This window comes from Ruditapes philippinarum, unplaced genomic scaffold (assembly GCF_026571515.1).
Source record: "Ruditapes philippinarum isolate M1 unplaced genomic scaffold, ASM2657151v2 ctg4769_1_1_1_1, whole genome shotgun sequence".
Taxonomy (NCBI): domain Eukaryota; kingdom Metazoa; phylum Mollusca; class Bivalvia; order Venerida; family Veneridae; genus Ruditapes; species Ruditapes philippinarum.
Genome location: NW_026866029.1, coordinates 1 through 25,474, shown reverse-complemented (window position 1 = coordinate 25,474; position 25,474 = coordinate 1). Strand labels below are relative to the sequence as shown.

The 25,474-nt window shown below is 33.4% G+C and overlaps 2 protein-coding genes and 1 pseudogene across 2 annotated transcripts; 1 reads left to right on the top strand and 2 right to left on the bottom strand.

Annotated features, from left to right (window-relative positions):
• The window catches only part of LOC132731039 (putative amine oxidase [copper-containing]), a 33,634-nt pseudogene extending 25,294 nt beyond the window's left edge, over positions 1-8,340 (top strand).
• A 1,085-nt stretch (positions 8,341-9,425) lies between these two features.
• On the bottom strand, positions 9,426-17,334 carry LOC132731041 (uncharacterized). The gene is made up of 2 exons (XM_060717140.1): positions 17,083-17,334; positions 9,426-16,394 (listed from the first exon to the last, which is right to left on the bottom strand). The coding sequence occupies exons 1-2, from the start codon at positions 17,332-17,334 to the stop codon at positions 9,426-9,428; spliced, it is 7,221 nt and encodes a 2,406-aa protein (XP_060573123.1).
• A 5,417-nt stretch (positions 17,335-22,751) lies between these two features.
• Positions 22,752-24,492, bottom strand: LOC132731040 (insoluble matrix shell protein 3-like). The gene is made up of 3 exons (XM_060717139.1): positions 24,336-24,492; positions 23,697-23,833; positions 22,752-23,227 (listed from the first exon to the last, which is right to left on the bottom strand). Exons 1-3 carry the CDS (start codon positions 24,366-24,368, stop codon positions 22,978-22,980), a joined length of 420 nt encoding a protein of 139 aa, XP_060573122.1. The 5' UTR covers positions 24,369-24,492; the 3' UTR covers positions 22,752-22,977.
• Positions 24,493-25,474: the final 982 nt, after the last annotated feature.

Sequence of the window (25,474 nt, the reverse complement as noted above, 5' to 3'; positions counted from 1 at the left end):
GCTTGTTTACATAGATGAGATAAAGGGTTTGTTTGTTTGTTTCATTTTACGTCTTTCCCAACAGTATTTCAGCCATATAGGCCGGTAGTTTCCTAACCATCGTTCCTGGAGAGTTACACCAGTACTAGACTACCTTCCTTCGTGCTAAACTACCAAAGCATCTCCCTGGGATCGAACCCACGCCAGAGAGGTAACTGGATTAGAAGTCCTCGACTCTAACTCCTCGACCACGGAGGCGGTTAAAGATAATTGAAATTTGCCGTGATATAAGAGTGCGAATAACTTATCTTATGTTAAACATTTTTTTAAACTTGAATGACGTAGTATGTAGCGGATAATATATTTTATATAGATGTCCAATCTCTAATAAACTTCAAGAAGTATTTTATGCAGATGCTTATGAAGGTCATCATATTATGGTCATCGTGAAGGTCATCAACACAATTAATACTATCTTTATTTTCAGAAAAAATAACTTATTAAAAATGTTATTTTATTATATAACTGTTACAGCAAATATAACCACACACCACGAGAGCAAACATGTTTCTTTTACATTTTATTCATTTCTTCCACATGTATAGTGAATTTTCTGACTTGCAGTGTACATTTTATTTATCAATTTCATCATAAATGTCAAGAAAAAAAAACCCAAAACAAACACAAAATAAAACAACAAAAAGCCTTCCCGATTTATTATGAAGTGAATTTACAACACATATGTTACGATTAAAAAAAATATTAAAAATGGCGTTGCCTTAACGATGATCTTTTGGTATAAATAAGAAGTTTAAATATATTGTAATACCAAACGTAATTCTATTCGAAGATAAGAAATTTATAAACCTAACAACCCATGAAGTAAAACGGCAAATCGCGCCTGATTCAAAGAAGTTTAAATCCGTCGAGGGGGGGGGTAAAGCTTGCATTTTGCAGACAAACTCAAGGATTTATTTTGTATGTGTCCCAAGGATAAAAGTTTGATTTGATTCTGATTAATTCTGTAATTCGTTGCATAAGTTTCATAAAATGACTTTCATTTGTTGCTTGACATCCAAGTAGCAAATTGAAACACTAATAAATTATGGGTGCTGGTAAAGGCAAGAAAGGAGAGTCTGTCATTCGTATTTTAATAATAACAATAGTAATTCTTGGATTGACATGCGTTTGGTCTGCTAATTGGCTTGCTTGTGGCTTTACGAAAGGAAGGTGACGAGGATAATGGAATAGTTCCTTGTTCAGTAGATGACATATTCAAAGAGGAACACGATCTTGAAGTACCAGGAGTTTTCGATGACCTAACGGAACACTGAGATTAAAGACTAAAGAAATATTTATATGAACCATCAGGTCTGGATTTAGTGCTCCCGTCAGGAAATAAGAGCAACGCAAATTACGTGTTTGTTGCTGAGCTTCATCTCCCTAACAAGACATCTGTTATTGCTCATCTGGATAACAAAGGGGAACGGCCACCTAGAGAGGCTAAGGTCATTGTAATCCATGGAAAAGGTCCGAATAAAGAAATCAATGAGCTCGTAGTTGGACCTCTCCCGACCCCGACAAAACATTGGCCGTTACCAGGAATCAACGCATCTTTGCCGTATTTCTACAGACCAATGACGGAAGCTGACTATGGTTCAGTTACACAATCAATAACTGATCAAGTTCACGAACGACTTGGGGATCTAATTCAAACATGTTTTGGAGCCAAATTAAAAGACTGTGGAAATAAGTGTATTGGATTTTATTACGCATCATCTTTTTCCCCAGCGTCGAGTGGCGAGCAAAAGAGAAAAACTTGGTATTGGCTGACATATGCTGTGGAATATTATACTCTCCACCCTGTTGCCTTTACCGTATTGGCAGATATCAAAGACACTGGCGTTGACATTGAAATCGTTTGGTTTAAGGGTAAACAGTACAAATCAATGAATGACCTGTCTTCGCTATTTAGAAACAAAAGTGTGAAATGTGATCCACAAGCATTTCCTACGGTTGACAAAAAACTTTTCTCTACTCTTCATAGGAGAGGGAAAATTCCTGAAACAGCTAAAAATAAACGCAGCCCTGTTTTTGTTCAACCTGACGGTCAACGATATACAGTTCAAGGAAGACATGTGAACTATATGCAGTGGTCATTTGATTTTCGTTTATCCACATCTTATGGGCCACAGGCATATGACATTAGATTTGAAAACGAACGAATTATTTATGAACTAGGTCTCCAGAGGTTTCTGTATTCTATTCTGGACACAGCCCGCAGCAACGGTTTTCCGACTATATGGATTCCGCTGAACTTATAGGACCATCTGCACAGGGGCTCATTCCTGGTGTAGATTGTCCAAATTACGCTACATATTATGACACGAAACATATTACAGAAACTTCCGACCCTGCTGATGTAACAAAGAATGTCTTCTGCTTATTTGAATTAAATACAGGAGAACCACTGAGAAGGCACCATTCTTACTATGAATCCGAAGGTAAATTCTACGAAGGAATGGTGAATGTGTTTTTAGTTCTCAGGACAATCGTTACAGTGGTTAATTATGACTATGTACTCGACTTCCGGTTTTACCAAAATGGCGTCGTCGAAGTGAAGAGCATGTCTACAGGCTATGCTTTGACTAACGCGTTCTCAAAGATGGAGAAAATCTATGGATTCCAGTTACATGACAATATTGTTGCGAGCTTTCATACACACATGTTTCATTTTAAAGTCGATCTAGACGTAAAAGGACAAAGCAATAGATACGAAACTATAGATATTAAAACAGAGACTAAGCCAAATGAATTTTCAAGAAAAATCAACTCTACTTACAGCCAAGGATATCTTGAGAAATCTATAAAGCGTACAGAGAAAGAGGCAGCTTACAAATTTAATTTTGAAACACCGAAATATCACATATTCTATAACAATAAGACAAGAGATACATACGGGAATCCTTCAGCATACAGGTATATTTAGATGTTTTCCTTATTGTCACATCGAAAACGGAACATGTGCATCCCAAACATATTACCCCCTTTTTACCAAGGCGAACGTCTTAAGACTTTACATACACCCCATTCTCCACTACCCTGAGCTAATTTGCCGTATGGTAATGAATTTCACATAGCACGGCTTAAGCAGTATTGAACATTTAAACATGTAATGGTTTAATTCTGAGACATCCGCAGATGCGTTCATACGGCGGTGATCACGAAACATAGTGCAGAAAATGACGTCACAGAGAAAATGTTATTTAAATCTGACGTTAAACTATACATAATTTTTGAATCAATTTACCGCGTACACACTCCTTACTTACCACTGTCAGTGTGTGTCTATTTAGGGCGCGTTGTGATATTATTGACGCAGGACAGAAATTTCCGAAATACATGTATTAATAAAACGTTTTCATCAAACCATTATATTACACATTTTCAAATTTATAGGTATCTTTAATTAAATTTATGAATTGAAACGTTATGCCCGCCCGCTCTCATCTAAGCAGTTAACTGTGACTTATATAGAATCTATCATGCGTTTCGTGTATTTGCGATAGCTTCACTTATTTTTTGAATAATTATTATTTTAAGTAGAAAATTTGTATTTTTCTTTTCATATAGAAAGATCGACATTCGCAATGCAGTTATGTAAATGCTAAGTATTTATAAATGTTTAACAGTAACACAGTTTGTCAATAAAACTCATAATTTCTGCATCTCATTTATTTAAATTATTTGAAATAATTGTTATTTAAATATTACAGTATTATATTAAGGAAAGATACATTTACTGTCAATAGCAAGAACAGTAGCGTCATATTTTAAACACAAACGGCCATTTTATCAGTGATTTTGCGATTAACGGGCTTTAAAAATAAAAAATGGATTAATCAGTACAGAACAGCAATTGAAAATAATCTGTTTTCATAATCTTCTACATCGCACAATTTGCAAATAATTTGTTTTTAAACCGTTATATTTCATCAGAATGCTTTAAAAATTGTTTACAATTATTAATTGTGTTATTTTTTTCACCATATACTAACTATCTTTTTTATCCCAGCTTTAAGTACGCGAACAACCATAACATGTAACAAGTTAAGAAGACAATTGACTATAAGATCACAGCTCTTTAGAGCTTGGAGAGATTCCGTAACACAGTTTGAGGTCTGTTTATCCCCGGGCGATGGATTTTCGACTACAAAGATATGTTCGGTCTTATCTTTATTAAAGTCTCATCCATACAAAAGATATACAACATTTCAATTACAAATTGTAAAACATAAACTCTATGGATATTCTGATAAGAATAACATAATGAAAGGGGAGACAACTCTTCATCGCATACTGCAAATACTTCCAATATGTACTGAAGAGTGACCTCCTTTTCTATGCTTATTTACAAAATAACAATTGACTTCTCTGCAAAACTCCTTTCACATAAAGAATTTGTACACAATACTATCCCACATCTCCCTTCTTCTATTAAAGTTACTGATACATTAGAGCAGTTCTTTCTTTCTGTCTTTCTTTCTTCCTTCCTTCCTTCCTTCCTTCTTTCTTTCCTTTCTTTCTTTCTTTCTTTCTTTCCTTTCTTTCATTCTTTCTTTCTTTATATATTTCTTTCTTTCGTTCGTTCGTTCTTTCTTTCTTTCTTTCCTTCTTTCTTTCTTTTCTTTCTTTCTTTCTTTCTTTCTTTCGTTCGTTCGTTCTTTCTTTCCTTCTTTCTTTCTTATTTTCTTTCTTCCTTCTTTACTTCCTTCCTTTCTTCCTTCCTTCCTCCATCCCTTTCTTTCTTTCTTTCTTTCTTTCTTTCCTATTTTCTGTGTAGAACGCGGTAGATAAACGTATACAAACTGTGTACAAATTATAATAAATGTAGAATCTTGCAGTCTGTGTAGTACTTTTGATCTTAACGCCATTTCATTTACCTTATTTAGACGTTACGTTCTACTTAATATCATGACGTAAAAAAGTCTTTTTTTCAGGGTATATACCTGTGAACTTATAGTTAAAAAAAACTTCTTATATATTGTTTTTGCATAAAATTGAAGAAAAATAAAGTACATGTAAAAATGTGATGTTTTTGCACTATGTTTTATGTTGGTTTTCTCAATGGGCACGGCCCAAATGTTGAAAATCAAATGAACATCAATTATTTACTACATGGGATAAAACAAAACATACAAAATAAACTTGACAACGTTTCATTTGATTTCAGACTTATCCATAACGGTATGGGTAAAGCAAATTATTCCAGAAGGTCATAATAAGGAACCAGCCATAAGTTGGGGCGAGGTAACCAGCATGCTGTGACTAAACGGAAAGACACAGAAGCTCATAGCAGTTCCATGTACTCCATGTTTGATACAGATAACCAGGTTGTCAACTTCCAGGGATATATAGATGATGATGAAAACATCACGGACGAGGTTCATTTTAATAATAATAATAATAATTCCACTGAGGTTCAATAGCCTAAAACTATAACATTTGAATTTCATTTATAAAAGTAATGACTAAAAGCTATGTAATAGATTATATATTAATATACTCGGTAGAAAATTGATAATCGATTTATATTAAATTTCTTAGTCGATTTGAGTAACGATTTGCAACGCTTTTCATTTTAAATAGTGTCAATTTGCACAATTAATTGATTATTTCTTGGAAACGGAGTACATGTAAAAGAATGATCTGAAATTTGTACTTTAGTTCTTGGTCAATTTAGGCGTTGATGATTTTTCCTCATTTATTACATACGCGCATGTTTAAAAAAAATATTCCTGACATTATCAGTTCAGGGTGTGATGAATGATAACTTGTTTTATCTGTCACCTATATGCTATGTCAAATTATCAATTATTATATTAGAAACCGTTTTTAAGACCATCCTGGTATTAAGACCCCCGACTGTTGAAATCGATTTATTTCATGATATAGTCATGTCTTGCACAATTTGGACAAACGTTCTAATCCACTATTAAGACCGCCACAGTCAGTCGCATTTCCTTATTTCATTATTTATTTGACTCCACTTTTAAAGGCACATTATGACTCAGTATTTTAAATTCTTTAGAAATATCAAATAATAATGCGTTTTTATAATGTTTTAATGATATATTTGAGCATGTACGATGTTTAACATGATATGTTGAATGTATACAAGTGTGTCGTAAAGTAGCAAAATATGATTAAAGTAGTTTTTTGACTCATTAAAGATACTAAATCACTATAATTTTACCGATTGCCGATTTGACACTGCCCTTCTGATAATGCAACACATTTTGAGAGACATTTTAGGAGCACAACGTTCTATGCTGAAAATACAGTTTTAATGCCTATGGCATGACACTTGACCAAAAAAGGATTGAACAATGTTTTGTAATGATGCAAGGTCTGAAAATTAATTTCAGATATTTAAATATTTTGAGTATTTAAATATTAATTTCGATCCCAATCTATTTTCAACAATTTATGCCTTTATCGCGTATATTACTTATTGGTATTATTTGTATATATACCATGAAACTGTTGGAAAAAACTGCGTTTAAACTGTCATAAATCATTTCAAATTGTACTAAACAATGTCAAGTGACTTATTTTATTTCCAAATTAAACTGCGTATTTAATGTTATACATTAAGTCTGATAAGACCGTTTGAATACTTTTATCGTTAATGACATTTATTACTCTGCGATCATGGGAAAGATCATGCACACTAAACTGTCCAAAATATGGTACATTAGATAACAGTGTCTGAGGGTAGGTCAAGTTAAAGATTTGGTTGAAGTAACTGGTACAGAATGAATTATTTATATATTTTATCAAATATTCTGGAATAATTTAAAATACTCTTACTGTATAAAATAAATATATATTTATATATATTTTATTCTTTCATAGTTTTGTAACACATGAAAGAGATATATTTAATGCAGAAATTGTCTACTTTTAATACTATTTTCAGGATCTTGTTCTGTGGGTGACACTAGGTGTTCATCATATCCCTCACAAGGAAGATTTGCCACTTACAACTACAACGGGCCTCTCACCTAGCTTCATATTACAACCTTATAACTACTTTCCTGAAGACCCAGCTATGGCTTCACCGAACGCTGTACGAATAGAGCCGAAAGATTCAGGAGTTTATATAGAACGATATGGAATTCCTGATGAATCAAAGAATACCTGCGTCCCCAGAAAGACAAATTTTGAAAACAAAATAAAATCAAAAACTACTCTGATTTTCGAATAGCATTCGTAATCTTATTTTTTTTCCAAATATATAATATATAAAGTTTATCTAAATGTACATTTTAAATACTAATAAAATCTATTATCTTACACTAATATCAATATCAATATCAATCTACTACGTAATTAACACAGTAATTATCTGAGTAAAATAGCTACAGATGACTGTCCAAGGTAAGCTTGTTAAAATTGCACTTAATTAAATTGACAGTCATATATCTATTTTTAAATTGTTTTTTTTTCTCATTTGAAATATGTTCAAACTTCTCCACGTTTTGTAGTAAAATACAAATTATGATTCATCACATAACTACCGTGTCATTCTTCCTTTAGCAGTTTCAGAATATTTTATTTCAAACACTATTATATTTATCAAGGGACCAGAAAAATATAAAAGTTGCAATATAATGCATATTTAAAGGGTTTTGTACAAATAAAGGATATCTTAACTAATTGGTTTCCAATATCTGGTTCAATAATATTTACTTGCCCTAAATGCGATTTCTGTTTCGTGCACCAAAAAATGTACAATGTATGAAAAGCAAACATGAGGAGTTACAAGACTATCAAAGCATTTCCTAGAATATTCACGGAAATAACCCTTATTATGACTTGTCAAATGTTACAGAACGTTGTTTATAAACGAAAGTGATATCAAATTTTTTATACACCCCTTGAATAGCAAGACATACCAAACAAAGCTATGCCAAATGGAGGCGTTATTCAGCAGCAGCATTTATTCTGGAAAAAATGTTATTGTTGTTGTTGGATTTTACACCGCACAAACACAGTATAGATTATATGGCGAATTTCACTTTCCAGTACGTTGCAACATTTACAAACGTTTTCTGAAATAACTATGTTTATCGCAATACTAGTCAGGACTATATTTGCATATCTTCAGACAATATAGACAAAGAATTCAATTTCATTGGGTTATGCTTTCTTAATATATTTTTTTCTGTTCTCTTGAGTATTTCAGATTCATTTTGAATAGTAAATAAATGATATTCATATTCTGGAGGTGTGTAAGGAAAAGGTAAGGAATAGCTAAGAATAATAATGTGTCTGTAATATCAATTATTTAAAATATGTTTTTTGTTTGTTTTTGTTTTGTTTAGTTTAAAGGCACATCCAACATAATTTATGGCATCGAAACAATAAAGATGATTTTAGTTACCATCGAGTGTTACAAACTTTAAGTAACAACAGGGGTAAAGACCATTTCACATGCTGGAGCTAAGAGATGTTTAGACTCCAGTAAGTCGCCTCTTACGATCACGCAGGGTTTTAAAGTGGTCACAATTCTGATACCTCAACCCTTATAGGCAATACCTCGTCTTCAAGAGGGTTATAATACGTCTAAGAAGATAGAACGTAAACTTAAAACAGTTTTAGTCAGATTATTTATATTAGACGTGTATTGTAACAAAGATATTTGGGATATAGTATCTAGGAAGGGTGCTTTGTTTATTTGAGTAAATATTTAATTAAAAATATAGATAATGTTCGATGACAGAAAAGGAATTTTAGTACTGACAACGTTTTTACTTTAGCGAATTTATTAACGTTATCAAAATGTCTAATTTGAAACATGTATATCGATTTTTTGTTTGTTTTTTCACAGGAGCCTGAAATTATATCAAAAACAAAAAAATAACGATTTAAAAAAAATTCCCATATATATACTATAACAAGAGGGCCCTTGGGCCCTGGGTCGCTCACCTGAGGCATGGGTGAATGCCTGTATTTAGAGTTTGTGAAGGCAAACATTCTAGTTTCAATTAAACTGGGTAAAAAGTGATCTCAGTTTTACAAAGGTTTCCCAAAGCTCTGATGGGGTGACTTAGTTTCTGAAACTATTTAACTTAGTTTGAAATCTGCACTAGTTTTTGTTGACATAATATGTTGACAAATGGTTAAATGCGTCAATAACATCATAAAAATCTATGTCACAATACTTTGTGACCAATGTCACTGTGTACAAGTGTAAGACAATGACAAAGACTACAAGTAAATCAACATTTTTTTTTTTTATTTATACGAAGACTTGACATTACAGTGTTAGGTTGAATACAGTGACAAAGATATCTGAAAGAGAAATCTGTAAAATGGTGACATTTTTAAGAAGAGCTGGTAAGTAAAGCAATGGCTGTTTTTTGGGTTAGCATCATATTTTATTGTGTAGAGATTCTTTCTGTACAACAGTAGATAATTTTGTGATCTGACCAGTAAGTTTCTACTGTACCCACAGTGGCATCAATATTTGTTATTATCAAGTCTAATGCTGATAGATTATCAGTTGTAGGTTCATTAAGATGTAATTTACAGTTAAGCTTATCATACAAATACTGCAAAACACCCCTATGATAATTTAAAACATCAATATTAAAATCACCCAGAATAACTAAAGGCTTATGGGGTACCAAATGTGGAAAGAGTTTCTCTGTCAGCATAGTGCGAAAAGCAGAATCTGACATTTTTGGTGATTTATACAATACTACAACTTGCATTTCACTTAATTCTCTTGCAACATTCAGAAGAACAAATTCAAAATTCTGGGAGCTAAAGCAGTCTGCAGATTTTACTAATACATCAGCTTTGACATAAATAAGTAACCCATGTGGAGGTCTTTCAGATGTTGATGCAGTACACTGGTCATTGCGTATTAAATGGTATCCCTGTATCTGATAAGAAGTATCATTATCATTTTCATGTAATCTAGTTTCTGCCAATCCAATAATATCACAAGACAACAATCCTTGATCATGTTTCACATCAATGAAATGCTTGTTTAATGACCTACAATTGTTGAATGCGATTTTAAAATCCATTTTTGAAAATAAATGTATAGATTCCAAGGGAACATAACACAATTCTAGAGAAGCATCTTTAAGCAATCTCTCCATTTCTGTTTTAACTTTGTCATCAACTTGTAAAGCCTGCTCATTAAAATTGAGAATTTGAAGCTTTTCTAAAGACCGTACTCTACTTAATGCAACGTAATGAAGGTGAGGAACTTTTCGTGTTTTTCTTTGGGATAAGTCAATCACGACACTATCAAGTGTTGTTCCTTGTGCTCTATGAACTGATCTCCCAGCAGAAGGTTGTAATGGAAACTGGATCCTTTCAAAAGTTTTTTTGTTATATGTAAAGGTTCTTGTGATATCAAATGTTGGTGTCCAATTTTCATTTATTTGTTCATGATAAAAGCCTCGACTTTTATATTTTAATCTAGTTCCACAACCAGCTTTCAAATCCACAAATTGAACCCATATGATACTAGGACGTTGTGTTTCCTTCAGTTTATACTCTATGAACTTTACAACACATGACGCACCATTTGCAAGGCCATCTTCAGTATTTGTATTGACAGTTAAATCATACAACATCCCTATAACAATATCCAATGAACAATGAAGATTAGCAGTTCTGTTTGGATCAGTGGGCAATCTTTTGATAGCCTCTTCTTGTTTATCCTTTGATAATTTTGGTGAAACAACAGAATCATGACAAAGAATGGACACTTTTTGATTGTTTGAACTGTTTAGCAGTGTATCATTGAAAATATGCATGTAATAGTTTTCAGCAAATAGATGTGGGGAGTTTACTTGATAATTCTTAGCACTGGATTCAACTTCACAACCTTTAAGAACCATTTTATCTTCTGTTGTCAGTGAGTTAATTCTGAGCCTGTTTAATAAGTCTGCAAATGGTAAATCATCCTTTTGTCTCATTACTTCTGATAACTCGTATATAAGAAACAGTTCTTTCCATAAGTTCATGGACAAAGATGCAACATCACGACTTAAATCATTAAATATCCAATCACCATTTACAGGTTTTAACTGGAATAAATCTCCCACTGCGATAATGCTTACACCTCCAAATGGTTTGCGAGTGCCTTTTAATTCTTGCAGTCTCTGATTTATGAAGCTCATCATAGTATTACTAACCATTGAAATTTCATCAATTATGACAACAGATAAATCTCGATATTTGGATCTGAATGTGTTCAAGCTGTCACATGTTAATGTTTGATCAGACTGTTTGTACTTCTGCTTAAATGCGGACGAAATAGTAGAGCCATTTATATTGAAAGCCGCTTTTCCAGTATATGCACACAAGAGCACCCTTACATCATCAGAGTTTTCTCCTTCTTTCAAATTAAGCATTCTATATAGTGTTTGATACAATGCTCTTATAACAACACTTTTACCAACACCAGCACCACCAGAAAGAAATGTATATAAAGGTGCATCTTTTGTTTTTATCCAGTGAACAACATGATTGTAAAACTCTTTCTGTTTTGAGTTCAACGAACGCAGAAGAGCTCTGTACTCTTCATCTGATAAAATATTTTCATTAGAACTTATTTGTGCAGATGAAACGGAACAACCAATTTCTATGCCAATGTCATATTCTCTTTGTTCACTTACTCTATCTGGATTGAAATAGATAAATGTTTCTGACTCTACTGGTTCTTCTTCAGCAGTTTCTGCTTCTTCTTGCTGAGTTCCAGGAGCAATTTCATCATATGCATTGTATTCTTCTTCAGCCATATTTCTTGCTAATTCTAACTCATCAACATGATGTTCATAACATGCACATTTTTCATTTACAGCATTTTGGACTGATTCATACTTTTCTTTGTGTGTTGCAAAGTGTCCAAGTAAATCTCTCTCTTCATTTCTCCAGGGATAAAAGAGAAGTAGTTTTTCTCTATAATAGTTTTCTTCATCTGTTTTACAATTAAATCTTACATACCTTATGATTTTTGAATTACGGCGTCTTCTGATTTTTATACCACTTTTCAGTACGCAAATGTTTTGGCAATCATCAAAATATTCATCTCCTGACATTTCATCATGTTTTTCATCATCATTTTGCTCTGAATTACTTATATCTTCCTTATCATCTGGGTAAATCACTTCTAACTGTGACACATAATCAGCTAAGCAATAGTTATCTAAAGCCTTTGGACGTTTTGAATATCTTTTTATGATGTTATCTGACATGATATCAGTTGAGTCTGCAGGCAACTCATCAAGAGCAGACTTTGACTTTAACAATTGTACTCTTTGGTTTGGTACAGAAGTATTTATAAATACAACGTCTCTTGTACTTCTGGTCAAGGGCATTTGCAAAACTAGATAGACTGCTTCCTGTGCACTCACTTCAACACTGTTTGAAAACACATTTCCAATGTGTCTTACTTGCCTTTTTATATCTAGGTTGCCATTTCTTGCTTCCTTTGCAGCAGCATACATAAGATTACTCATACCACGTTGGGATTTACTTATATATGAAACAATATACATGGCACAAGCATATGGATCCAAGACAAATTGTATGTCAGTATTTGCTTTCCATGCTTTCAATACTACATCATTGTATAAATTTACACGTATCTCACTTGGATTTCTTTTCAAAAACACCTTGGGAGAGTTTAATGAACTTCTAATGCATTTGATATAATCATCCTCATTCATCTGTGCAATATCTGACAAAAATTTCTCAAAAGACATATTGTATCCATGTTTCTGATCATTCATTCTTTTCTGGATTTTTGCATACTGTTTGAGATATTTATCCTTGTCATTTTCAAGAGGAAATAACACCATTGTTTTTTGCAGAGGTGGTAATGGATAACCAAATCGGCATATTTGATCTTGTTTTTTTCTACACGTTCTTGAATGTTTGTGGATTTGGATGTCTACCAAAGCCCCAACAAATTCATTGTTAATTGAACATTTTAAGTACTGGTCCACATATGCTGCTATCTCTTCAATTGAGTCTACATTTAATTTTGGAGCATTTTCAACCCACACAATCATATGAATATGCGGAGATCCATGTTGTTGGAATTCAACTCTATAAAAATAATCTGTCACTTTACCTAATGGATTATGATCACTTTTAAGAACAGTATTTATAAACTCTTGAACTCTATGGTCAAAAAACCTTGAACAAGTAACTGGATCTGACTGAATCATTTTTATCTTTTGCTCCCAAGTTAGGTTTTCTATTTGTTCATCGCTGTACTTATCTTTTTGATTTAGATTTGCAAGGATTTTAAGAAGATCTGTCCATCTGGTATCAGCAGAAGACAAGGACATAAACCAAGTTGGTATACCTAACTGTCTTAGCATTGCATAAACATCTTTCTTTCTGGATTCTAAGTAAGCTGGACTGTTTCTCAGCTGTTTGAACAAATAGTAACCTTGATCATTCTTTACAATTGTATCCATGCATTCCCCATTTCTTGCCTGGGCAGCAGTTAATTTGTTTGTACCAGTCTGAATTCTTCTAACAGCTAAATTTGACTTGTCATTTAATTGCTTCATCTGTATTTTTTTTAACTTAAAAAATATGTTAGGCACACTGTTTGCTGCACGTCTATCTTGACTGCGAAGTTCCCACTTAGCAATGTCACTATAATTAACTGGTACTTTTCTGTGTTCATTATCAATTCGCCTTTTACCGCAAAATATGCTAGGGAAACACAGATACTCTGAATCTTTATCTTGAAAAATACTAAGTGGTCGCTGACCCTCACCAGGTGCAAATGTAAAAGTAGCATGTCTGTTTTCAATATCTGCATCATCTAAAAGAGTGTCAATATTTCCAACATTTTCATTAGTAACTTCTTCAGAATCAGAGTCATACAAATCTTCTAGTGCTGAATGAGAACTTTTATTTTCAGCATTCTTTACTTTTGCACAGTCAATAACTTCACCAACACAGTCTTCAAAGTCAACAGTGCCAAGTGTTTTACATAGCTTAATATTTTCCTCAAAATATTTGTGCAATACATGTGAGGCATTATCACTCGAACAACGAGAATTATTCAATGCATCTACATAGTTATCAGTGTCACACTCTGGCATGATTTCAGATGTTACTTTTGACTCGAAAAATTCATTTATGACTTCATTACTGTTTTCTGTAACATCCTTTATCCACTGCTCATCAATGTCAATATTTGCATTTTTATAAAGATTGCTTTTGTTCATCAACCAATGTAAAGCAATAAGTACTCGAAGTGGCCGAACATTTTCAGAAAATGCACATGACTGGAAAGACATCTTTTTTTTTAATTTCACAGCTACAGTAATGTTTTCATTCATGGGTCTTGGTAGAGTGTTAACAACTGGTTGGATATCAACTGGAACATTCACAACATTCCCTTTTATAGATAACTGACGCCCCCTTGGTAGTTCTCTAATTTGCATAAATGGAATACGTAATGCTATTAAGCGTTCTCCAAGAGGAAACAGTTCCAATTCTTTTGGTTTTGTTGGCCATTCCATTCCATTCAAAACTGACAATTTAGGTAATGTCCCCTTTTTAATATTATGCTTACATGTAACACATATCCATTCTTTTTCAGCTACTGACTTTAGACCAGTTATGTACTTATTTTTGTCTTTACAAGTAAAAGTAAGGACCTCTGATACAGATTCCTTAAACCACGTCTGGTGGCATGAACTACAAACATAGATGGGACCTTCTTGTATGTTTTGATGAAATTTCGCAATACACTCTTCTATATCATTACCACTTTTTTTTCGTTTTGCAGTTACCTTTTCTGCTTCTGAAAATAATGGATTTTTACGTTTTTCAGATTTTCTTTTACAATCTAGTATTTTTTCTTTGCTTTTGTTTCTTTCATCTAATCTCCGCTGTTGCTTAGCAACTCTTTCTTTTTCTAATGTATATGGATTTAATCTTGCCTTTCGTTTTGATTTATTCTGTACATCAGTTTCTTTTTGTTTAAATGTTTCATCTGTCCGTGCCTTTCGTTTGGACTTATTTTGAACCTGTATTTCTTTTTGTTTAAATGCTTCATCTGTCCGTGCCTTTTGTTTGGATTTATTTTGTATTTGCATTTCTTTATGCTTGTATTCTGGACATTTTCGAGATTCCTGTTTAGCTATTTTCTCTTGCTCTAAAATAAGTGGATCTGACCGTGCCTTTTTTTTGGACTTATTTTGAACCTGTATTTCTTTTTGTTTAAATGCTTCATCTGTCCGTGCCTTTTGTTTGGATTTATTTTGTATTTGCATTTCTTTATGCTTGTATTCTGGACATTTTCGAGATTCCTGTTTAGCTATTTTCTCTTGCTCTAAAATAAGTGGATCTGACCGTGCCTTTTTTTTGGACTTATTTTGAACCTGTATTTCTTTTTGTTTAAATGCTTCATCTGACCTTGCCTTTTTTTTGGACTTATTTTGAACCTGTATTTCTTTTTGTTTAAATGCTTCATCTGACCTTGCCTTTTTTTTGGACTTATTTTGAACCTGTATTTCTTTTTGTTTAAATGCTTCATCTGACCGTGCCTTTTGTTTGGATTTATTTTGTATCTGAATTTCTTTTTGTTTGAATGCTTCGTCTGACCTTGCTTTTCGCTTTGACTTGAAAGTGAATTCTTTATCTTTTACTTTGAATTGATCACTTTGCCTTCGCTTTTGCATGTACAGTCTCATGTAGGCTTTTCTATCACTTTCTCCTTCTTTATTTTTCTGTTGCTGTTTTTGGTATTGGTGTTTAAAGTACTTCCCAATCAATATTGTATCATTTTTTACTTTTGTCTTAAGCCCAACTGCAGGATAACTATATGTCCTTTCTTTTACTTTATGGTCAATAGACTGTTGCTTAATGGTTTTTTTAACTACTTCACATAATTGTTCATCTTTTGGCATGACAGAAAAGTTAGTGGATTTCTTTTGCTTTTTGTAAGAAACTGTTTGCCAAACATCATCAGCATCAGTTTTGCTGATATCAGTTATTTTCTGCTGATTGTTAATGTACATATTATGGTATTGTGAAGTGCATTGAACTACATTAAAGTTTAAAGGCAATATTTCATATTGGCTCATTATATCAATATTTGCACTTTCATACATAGCATACATAAATGTGACAAGGTTTTCAAGTTTATGAAATGACATCAATACAGACTTTCCATCAACATCTGACAGTCCATATTCTCCATGTGAATGTGAATCAAACAGCCAAAACTCTTCATCTTTAAGAAACACCGCAGAACAAATTGATCCAATCATGACCAATGCATGCTTTGCTCTTTGAAATGTTGCATACAAGGCTTGATGTAAAGTTGGCAAGTCTGTATCTCCGAAATGCTGAATAGTCAATCCTGATACAATGTTTCCTTTTCTTATTTGTACAACTTTGGACAAAATATGATAAACAAGATCGACAAGGAAAGGCGGCCTTCAATGAACGCAGCCCCCACCCGACCCAGCAACAAGCGCCAGCGGCAAGGAGCCCAGGAGGACCCCAAAGAAAAACAGGACAGGGCACAAGGCAGAGTACGGGCAAAACATTCACTTGATCAGGCATTTCATCAAGACTTAACAATCGATGCTTAAATCTACCAAGTTGTTTTAAATTATTAACAACATTCCTGTACAGCTCGTCTCCAATGTTTAAGACCTCATCAATATTTTCTGTTGTTATCAAATCAGAATATTTTGAATATATTAAAGCACATAATGAGTTAATAGTACATTGACTACCTCTAGTTTGAATAGAAAATCTATTATTTGCTTGACTGAAAGAACCAAATACTAACGACAAGCAGCTGAAGGGCATACCAGTGCAATATGACTCGTAAGACTTATTCACAAGTTTGCTTTGTTCTTTTTCCATTGCAGAAGATGTATTGCATATTCTTTGATTCAAATTTGAGTTTTGAGATAATATTTGTTCCATTTCGGAATATATAGCATTTGTTTTGTTTGAGTTTTGTTTTGTGTTTGCCGTACTGATGGACGGACTTGCAAGCGCCCTGAAAGCTCGTGCACTGACCAGACTTATATCAGGTGCTTTTTGGGCTCTGAATGCCGTCAAATTGACTGGACCTACATCAGTTGCCCCAGCAACCATGTCTGCCGGCACGATGACCGGACCTATGACAGGTGCTGATGGGGCCCTGTCTGCCGGAATAATGACGGGACTTATGACAGGGACTACATCAGGATCTTCTGCCAACGTCTGCTCCCTCGTTACCAATATTGCCCTCCTGGCCTTTGCCTTTTTCCATGCTTTACTGAGTGGCATGTCTAACTGAAATGATAAATAAGCAAGGGATGAGATACAGCTCTTTGTTACAGATTTTACAACATAAAAACATGTTTAGGTCATGAAATTTTTTGTTTTGCAAAAAGAAAAGTTCAGGCACAAAAACCATATTTTCATGTTAACAGAATGAGTTTACAAAGATATTGTCAAAATTTGGCATTTGCTTAAAAATCCCGATTTAAGCTGCTTTAATTCACATTTAAGCTGATATTAATAAAATTGGAATTAATTAACAGGATCAATAAAATAGTCTAAAGCTAATTTTATCTTGACTTTTTTTCTTTTTAAGAACAAGCAAACTAAGCCTTGAAACTCATTACTACTGGTTTACCCATTAATTTTAGCAAAGACATACCTTTCCTATGCTGGAAAGCTACCACTGGAGCAGTTCTAACAGTTTCCAATGAAACAACGATGTGGCAGAAGCACTTTGTAATTTCAGAAACACTAGAGTGTCACAACCTTATGTTACAAGGTATTAAATGTCACTAGCACTATAAGTGTCACAATGTATCACATATCACAAGCACAATGCACAATCACAAATATGTTGTCTCTGTTATATATCACAATGTTATTTCACAAAAAGTCTTGTCAATAAATATTGTTTATCTATGGTTATCTTTCAAATAGTCTCTTCTATAAATGTTTGTGTCCAATGGGACGATACTATGAAAAATATAATATATTATACCTACCTGGTACAGAAGACACACAAGATACTTATTTTAGATATACAATTTATGTTCTGTTAAACTTTATTTAAATAATATCTATCACAATTGTTCTTTCAATCACCTTCATACATGTTTGTAAAACTCATTTAATACTAAAATATGTGCAAAAATAATGAATATTTCTTTTATTTTACATTTTCAATTGAATCAAAAAGTAAATGGTGTAACAAAGACAATATAAGCACAAGCATCACTGATCAGCCAGGTGGTTACATTTCCATTGTAAGAGACCCTCTTAACTCACTGATGAATATTTTAGGATCAAATCTGATCAACTAAGCATGAAATGAGTAAATATTATCTTATCATGTAAGAATGATTTTATGATTATTTAAATGAAATTTATAACTATGAAAACTGGTTTTCATCAATGGCACATTTTTGGTGAGGTTGGTCACTTCTTTTCATTTCGTTAATTGGATTATGCACTAATATGTAAGCCTCTCAGTATCTCTGTACTGTCCCATCAATATGCAAATATGGAAACAAAAGAGAGCAAATAACATATATATCATTTAGTGAATATCTATCTAGAAATTTACAAGAATAATTTTCATTTACTATTTTTAGCTATGGCAGCCCCTAAAGGGATCAGCATGCCCATTCACGCACTACAGTGCATAATTCACGCACAAAATTCTAGATGCACGCATAAAAATTTTAAGTAGGGGGTACATGCACGCAAAGTGAAATCGTCGGAATGAATGTTTGGGATAGCCTAATTTGCTTATCAACTAAATGTTGTTGCCATCTACCAATGGTTAGGAACAGTCTAAACCCGGTCATAATTGCATGTCTGCTTTCAAAGTCATCTCAGTCTGATTCGGAAATATTTTAGTCATGTTTTGATGTCATATGTACTGTCTTAAGAAAAAAGTTTTGGATATTTACAACTTAAAAAAAGTAAACACCAACAAAAAGATGTTTCCTGCTTAAAATCTAACCTCTAGCTCATTGGGTTTTTTAAAAGAAGATTTTTTAAGTTTTTGCTATATGCATATAGTTAAAAACAATGACACCTCTGGGGCGGGCCAGTTTTAACCCCAGGGCTTTTATTTGAACAAACTTTGTAGACACTTACTAGAAGATGTTTCATTCTTAATATCTAAACTCTAGCTATTTGGGTTTTTTCAAAGAAGATTTTTAAGTTTTTGCCATACACATATAAGGAAAATCAATGACCCCAGGGCGGGGCCAATTTTGACCCCAGGGCTTTTATTTGAACAAACTTTGTAGACACCCATTAGAACATGTTTCATGCTAAATATCTTAGCTCTAGCTCTTTGGGTTCTTTAAAAGAAGATTTTTTAAGTTTTTACCACATGTATATGCATAAAGAGAAAATCAATGACCCCCTGGGGCGGGGCCAATTTTGACCCCCAGGGCTTTTATTTGAACAAACTTGGTAGACACTCTCTAGAAGATGTTTCATGCTTAATATCTAAACTCTAGCTATTTGGGTTTTTTCAAAGAAGATTTTTTAAGTTTTTGCTATACACATATAAGGAAAATCAATGACCCCCGGGGTGGGGCCAATTTTGACCCCAGAGCTTTTATTTGAACAAACTTTGTAGACACCCATTAGAACATGTATCATGCTAAATATCTTAGCTCTAGCTCTTTGGGTTCTTTAAAAGAAGATTTTTTAAGATTTTACTATATGCATATTGGGGAAATCAATGACCCCCTGGGGCGGGGCCAATTTTGACCCCAGGGCTTTTATTTGAACAAACTTTGTAGACACTCACTAGAAGATGTTTCATGCTTAATATCTAAACTCTAGCTATATGGGTTTTTTACATAGAAGATTTTTTTAAGTTTTTGCTATACACATATAAGGAAAATCAATGACCCCCGGGGCAGGGCCAATTTTGACCCCAGGGCTTTTATTTGAACAAACTTTGTAGACACCCATTAGAACATGTTTCATGCTAAATATCTTAGCTCTAGCTCTATGGGTTCTTTAAAAGAAGATTTTTTAAGTTTTTACTATATGCATATAGGGAAAATCAATGACCCCCTGGGGCGGGGCCAATTTTGACCCCAGGGCTTTTATTTGAACAAACTTGGTAGACACCCATTAGAAGATGTTTCATGCTAAATATCTTAGCTCTAGCTCTATGGGTTCTTTAAAAGAAGATTTTTTAAGTTTTTACTATATGCATATAGGGAAAATCAATGATCCCCTGGGGCGGGGCCAATTTTGACCCCAGGGCTTTTATTTGAACAAACTTGGTAGACACTCACTAGAAGATGTTCCATGCCAAATATCTAAGCTCTAGCTCTTTGGGTTTTTTAAAAGAAGATATTTAAAGTTTTTTCTTTTGGTTGCCATGGCAACCAGAGTTCTGCATGGAATTAAATTCTTTGAACAATTTTTAAAGGTGACCACCAAAGGAACATTCCTGTGAAGTTTGGATGAAATTGGCTTAGTGGTTTATGAGGAGATGTCATTTAAAGTAAAAGTTTACGGACGGACGGACGGACGACGGACGGACGACGGACGGACGGACGGACGGGACGCCGGACGAAAAGCGATCACAAAAGCTCACCCTGTCACTTTGTGACAGGTGAGCTAAAAAACCCACCGCTACATTTACCAGGAATAATTATAAAAACGCCTGGGATTTACTTCGAGCACTTTTAATCAATAAAGCACATTAAAATCTTTCAGAAACACTGATTACTCTTATCAACTATTCCAACTATTACGCCAATTGAATGAATTTTCATCACTGCATTTCTCCCATCGTCGGTTCCATTGCCAGTTCTGCGCTAAATTCCGTCATACCGTTATTGACCGGTTTTTGTAGATGTACCGAAATTCTTTCCCAAAACAAAAAAAATAAGAACGCTTTAAATAAAAATCCTATATATTATAATAGTATTTATAATATGGGATTTTTATTTAAATCCTTCTTTTCGTTTTTGATAGAGTTTCGGGATCTACAAAAAAACCAGTCAATGACGGTATGACGGAATTTAGCGCAGAACTGGCAATGGAACCGGACGATGGGAAGAAATGCAGTGATCAATTCATTCAATTGGCGTAAAAGTTGGATAGTTGATAAGAGTAATCAGTGTTTCTGATAGATTTTAATGTGCTTTATTGATTAAAAGTGCTCGGAAGTAAATCCCAGGCGTTTTTATAAATATTCCTGGTAAATGTAGTGGTGGGTGTGGAAATGTTGTTGCCTTCCTTGTGTTTTTTATAGTATATATATGGGAAATTTTTTTAAATCGTTATTTTTTTGTTTTTGATATAATTTCAGGCTCCTGTGGTTTTTTACGGCGCATCAACACAATTTCGGTACGTCATATTGCGCCGAACAGGACAGATGATTATGGCTATCTTCGGGTGTTACAAACTTAAGGCAACATCAAGGGACAAAACCATCTCAAATGCTGTAGCAAAGAGATGCATAGAATCCATTTATTTAAACCCATTTAGCCGCCTTTTAGATAACGCTAGGATAAATGGTGGCTGAGATCCTGATATCTCAACTCCCGACAATCCCTCAGCTTATAATATGATTTAGAATATAGGGCGTAACAGTTTAAATAAATCTATTTACAAATTAAATACGGTATTAATTCAGGTAACTGCTCTTGTCCGAACTGTTGCAGTAATTAGCAGTTGCCTTGTTGTTATGGTGTCTTCCACTTGATCAAGGCATCGCAGGTTCGGGCCCTGCTGGTATCATGCTCAGTATTTTTTCCCCTAAAGTGATGTTTAGTAAGAAATAAACTCGTGAGAGATTCATATAAGCTAAAGACGTTCTTTACTGAAACAGCAGAACTTATAACGCACTGTAAAGTTGATAATTTAAGTGACATAATACTCATATCTCCATTGGTAAGTTGAGCTAAATTACCAATATATCTGTTATAATGGTGATTGACCAACATTTGATATTGAAAAATGGAAATCATAGAATATGAATCTTCCTAAAATAGAAAACGATTGCTGCATTCTTTTTTATAAATCGAATATTAAAAATAAATTCCGATGAACATTTATATCAAGTTCCTTGTTATCTATTTTTATCTTTACGCAATGTGAATAAATAATATCGATGTTATTATGGCAAAATGTAAACTTATTTTGATTTTAACCTGTTCCCTCACTATAAAGCCTTGGCTGAGTAAATGTCACTCTGGTCTTAATATTCAATCCAAGAAAAGGGTAGAATAGCCTAAAGGATTACTGATGCCCAATGCCTATTAAATATATTACGAAATTTCGATCTAAAACTGACCGTTGCCAGACGTCCCCCTTTGTGTTACACAAGATGTATGTCTTGTTTACTGCTAGATGTGTGTTATGTATGGTGACATTTGTTGTGTCCCTCTTCGTATTTAAGTCGTCAAATGTAGTCCCATTCCCCAGGCTTTTTTTCTTCAAATTTTGCCCCGCCCCTCGGTCATTTTCCCTACCCCCTCATCCCTGCTCGCACCGTTTGGTTAGCGTTGCTCATTTTGTGCCAATTTTGGTGCTGTTGCTTATGGATGCTGTTGGTCTGCGTTTCGTATACGTGGCCCAACGCTATTGATCTAATTTTATTTTTTATCATTTATTTGAAGCCTTACTGAGTATTCTAAAATACATGTACAACTGGAAAGACAAACTTTGTCAAAAGAAGTAAAACAGACGAAAAAGGCATATTTGAGAATACAATATGCATTGATATATTTGTACACCATTTTACTAGGATCTGGATTTGACATTCAACAATAAACTTAACTTGTTTTAACGATAATTACTGTTCATGGAAATATACCAAATAAAGATAATTTTAACTTTTCATGAAATAATTTTACAAACTTAATCATTTTTCCGTGTATATATTCAGTCAAAGCCAATTTAGCAAAAATGTAAGACAATCTACGCGTGTATTTCAAACTGATAATAGCCAGGTTGGTTGATCGAAGAACATCTGACGAGAGGATGAATATCTCTCAACTCCCACGGCAATCGTTGTGATAACACCATGCCCTGGAAACATCCCACTGCCTTTAAACGGCATCCACGGAAGTCAGTGCATGCTAAAACGTCACAGCATATGTGTGTATACCTCGAAATGAACGAATACCTTATGTCATTAGATATATGTCCCGGCACAGTGGTATTTTGTCTGAAAATATAATAAATTTAGTGACAGCAAATGACAGAAAGATAACTCTGAAGTAGAGAATATCTCTCAACAGCAACAATAAGAAAATAGAAACGTATAAGGGAATATTAATGGTTTAATTCTCTCATGCCCCCTATCACCGGCTTACACAGTATTAATCTTACTCTTTTATTATAAAAATACCTCCACCCACTACATACAAGTACGTGCAGATGCAGATTTTATCAGATTGATTTTTTACTAACTAAATAAATATAATAACAATAATAATAATAATAATAATAATAATAATAATAATAATAATAATAATAATAATAATTGGTTCTCAGTGCTTCAATATTTGTTACAAAGGAACTGATAAATAATACAGAATTCAGAATTTGTATTGCGTTGCAATTGTTTTTTGCGTAAATAAATTGCTTTCCATTCGATTTAATACTTCTGCAATTAACTCTTTAAACCAACTTACATGCAGATATTCCCCTGGCTTCCAGGCGGCCCAGCCCAGCAGCCTGTTCTCCCTTCTACAAGACAAAATGGAATAACTGTTCCTAACATGACGAGTATCTTGATCATTTTGAATGGCTGAGGATCTAGGTCTCTTGTCTGAAGTATTGTATTTAAAGAAGTGAATCACATAGTGCCTTCCAATAGTTATACAAAAGTATGTGACACAAACATTAAATAAATAAAAAAATGATATGAATTATGATGATGATTAATAAGGTTATTCTCTCTTCACTTCAAGGAAATAATTCTTGTTATGATGCATTTTAATTCTAACCAGGTTTTCCAGTATATTTAAAAAAATGCATGATATAATTGCCTTTTTTAAATGTACCAACTTACGAACGTGTATGTTCCGGTGAAATAAAATTAAGTTATACCGTAAAACATATTAACCAAGGGCAAGTTTACAGTACGCGACTCCGCGTAAACGGCAAAATTGAAAATGTTCTTAACTTCTTATTATATTGAACTAACTGGAAAAAAAGAACAACTTCACTACTTATTGTATACACATGGTTGCGTAAATGTGGTATACTTATTATATTGATTAACATTTTGTTTTTTCTTTAATAGAAAACTTAAATGTCCTATGTCTTACCTTATATAAGATAATTCCAAAATGTTGACGCATACAACCTGCTGCTTCCGATGTAAACGCTGTTTTGCATCATATTATATAAAAGGCTTCATAAATATAAGACAAAGAGTGACAATTTAATGCGTAAACCTTTTCATTGTATAATAAAAAGGCCAAAAAATCTAACGACACGAAAAAGTTCATTTACGCCATGATTTGATTAAAGTCTCACATTATCTTACTAGGTATTACGAAAGTAAATTATAAATGAAGTTTGGTTTGTTTCCAGCGTAGCAATTAATAACCGTCATCATTGTGTTGAAATTCAGATTTAAGGTCTGTTTACGCGCACTAGCTTTCAATGTATCACTACACTTTCAGCATGACTAACAATCACTAATGCTAAACACACCACTGCATGTTTATAGTATAAGTGTGGTCATCTTTATAAACCGGCATACTCCAAAGGAATACTGCTCAATATCACATGGCTTTAATGCAGAAGTTGGTGGGAATATTTTAAGTAAAGGCTAAACAACTGATAGTTTTTCATGACCTATATAATTATAAAATATGAAGCAATATACCACTATATAATGATAACAATATTTCAAAAATGGTCTCGTAGGTACACGAAAGTGCAAAGAATGAAATAATAACAAAGTTTGATAATCCATGCACAGGTCAATTTTCAAATGTAAAGATAATCACATTTAACAGGTAATCAATTATTTATTATCAACATAAAATTTTAACATTTGAAATCTAAAATGAAGTGTAAAAATAAAACAAAAATATTGTGTTACATTACAGAATACTAACTATAAATTAGATGAAATTGCTGTTTTTGCACAGCAAAACAAATCACAGCCATTCAGTTTACGTACAAAAAATCTTAAACAACATGTAACAGTCTGCACGATATTTACGTCAAAGTAAGACTGGTATTTAAATAAATAGTAAGAACATTAATATTCCTGTAAAACAAAATACTAGGCAACACAAATGCATTTGTAAGCAATTTATGAACCTAACAGATAAAATGCCTCCGCACGTTTAAGGAAAACAACACACTATGAACACGTACACTTAAAAGATTTATGCTTTTATCAATATCACGATGCCATATAAATCATGCAAGATAGATAAAAAATATTTTT

What these genes read in the sequence shown, in the direction of transcription:
- LOC132731040 (XM_060717139.1), bottom strand. Translation starts at nt 24,368, where the DNA reads ATGCGTCAACATTTTGGAATTATCTTATATAAG. An exon ending in TTGGAATTATCTTATATAAG is followed by an intron (nt 23,834 to 24,335) that starts GTAAGACATAGG and finishes ACAATACTTCAG; the next exon opens with ACAAGAGACCTAGATCCTCA. An exon ending in AGCCAGGGGAATATCTGCAT is followed by an intron (nt 23,228 to 23,696) that starts GTAAGTTGGTTT and finishes TTATATTTTCAG; the next exon opens with ACAAAATACCACTGTGCCGG.
- LOC132731041 (XM_060717140.1), bottom strand. Translation starts at nt 17,334, where the DNA reads ATGCCACTCAGTAAAGCATGGAAAAAGGCAAAGGCCAGGAGGGCAATA. An exon ending in AAGCACCTGATATAAGTCTG is followed by an intron (nt 16,395 to 17,082) that starts GTCAGTGCACGA and finishes TTGACTATTCAG; the next exon opens with CATTTCGGAGATACAGACTT.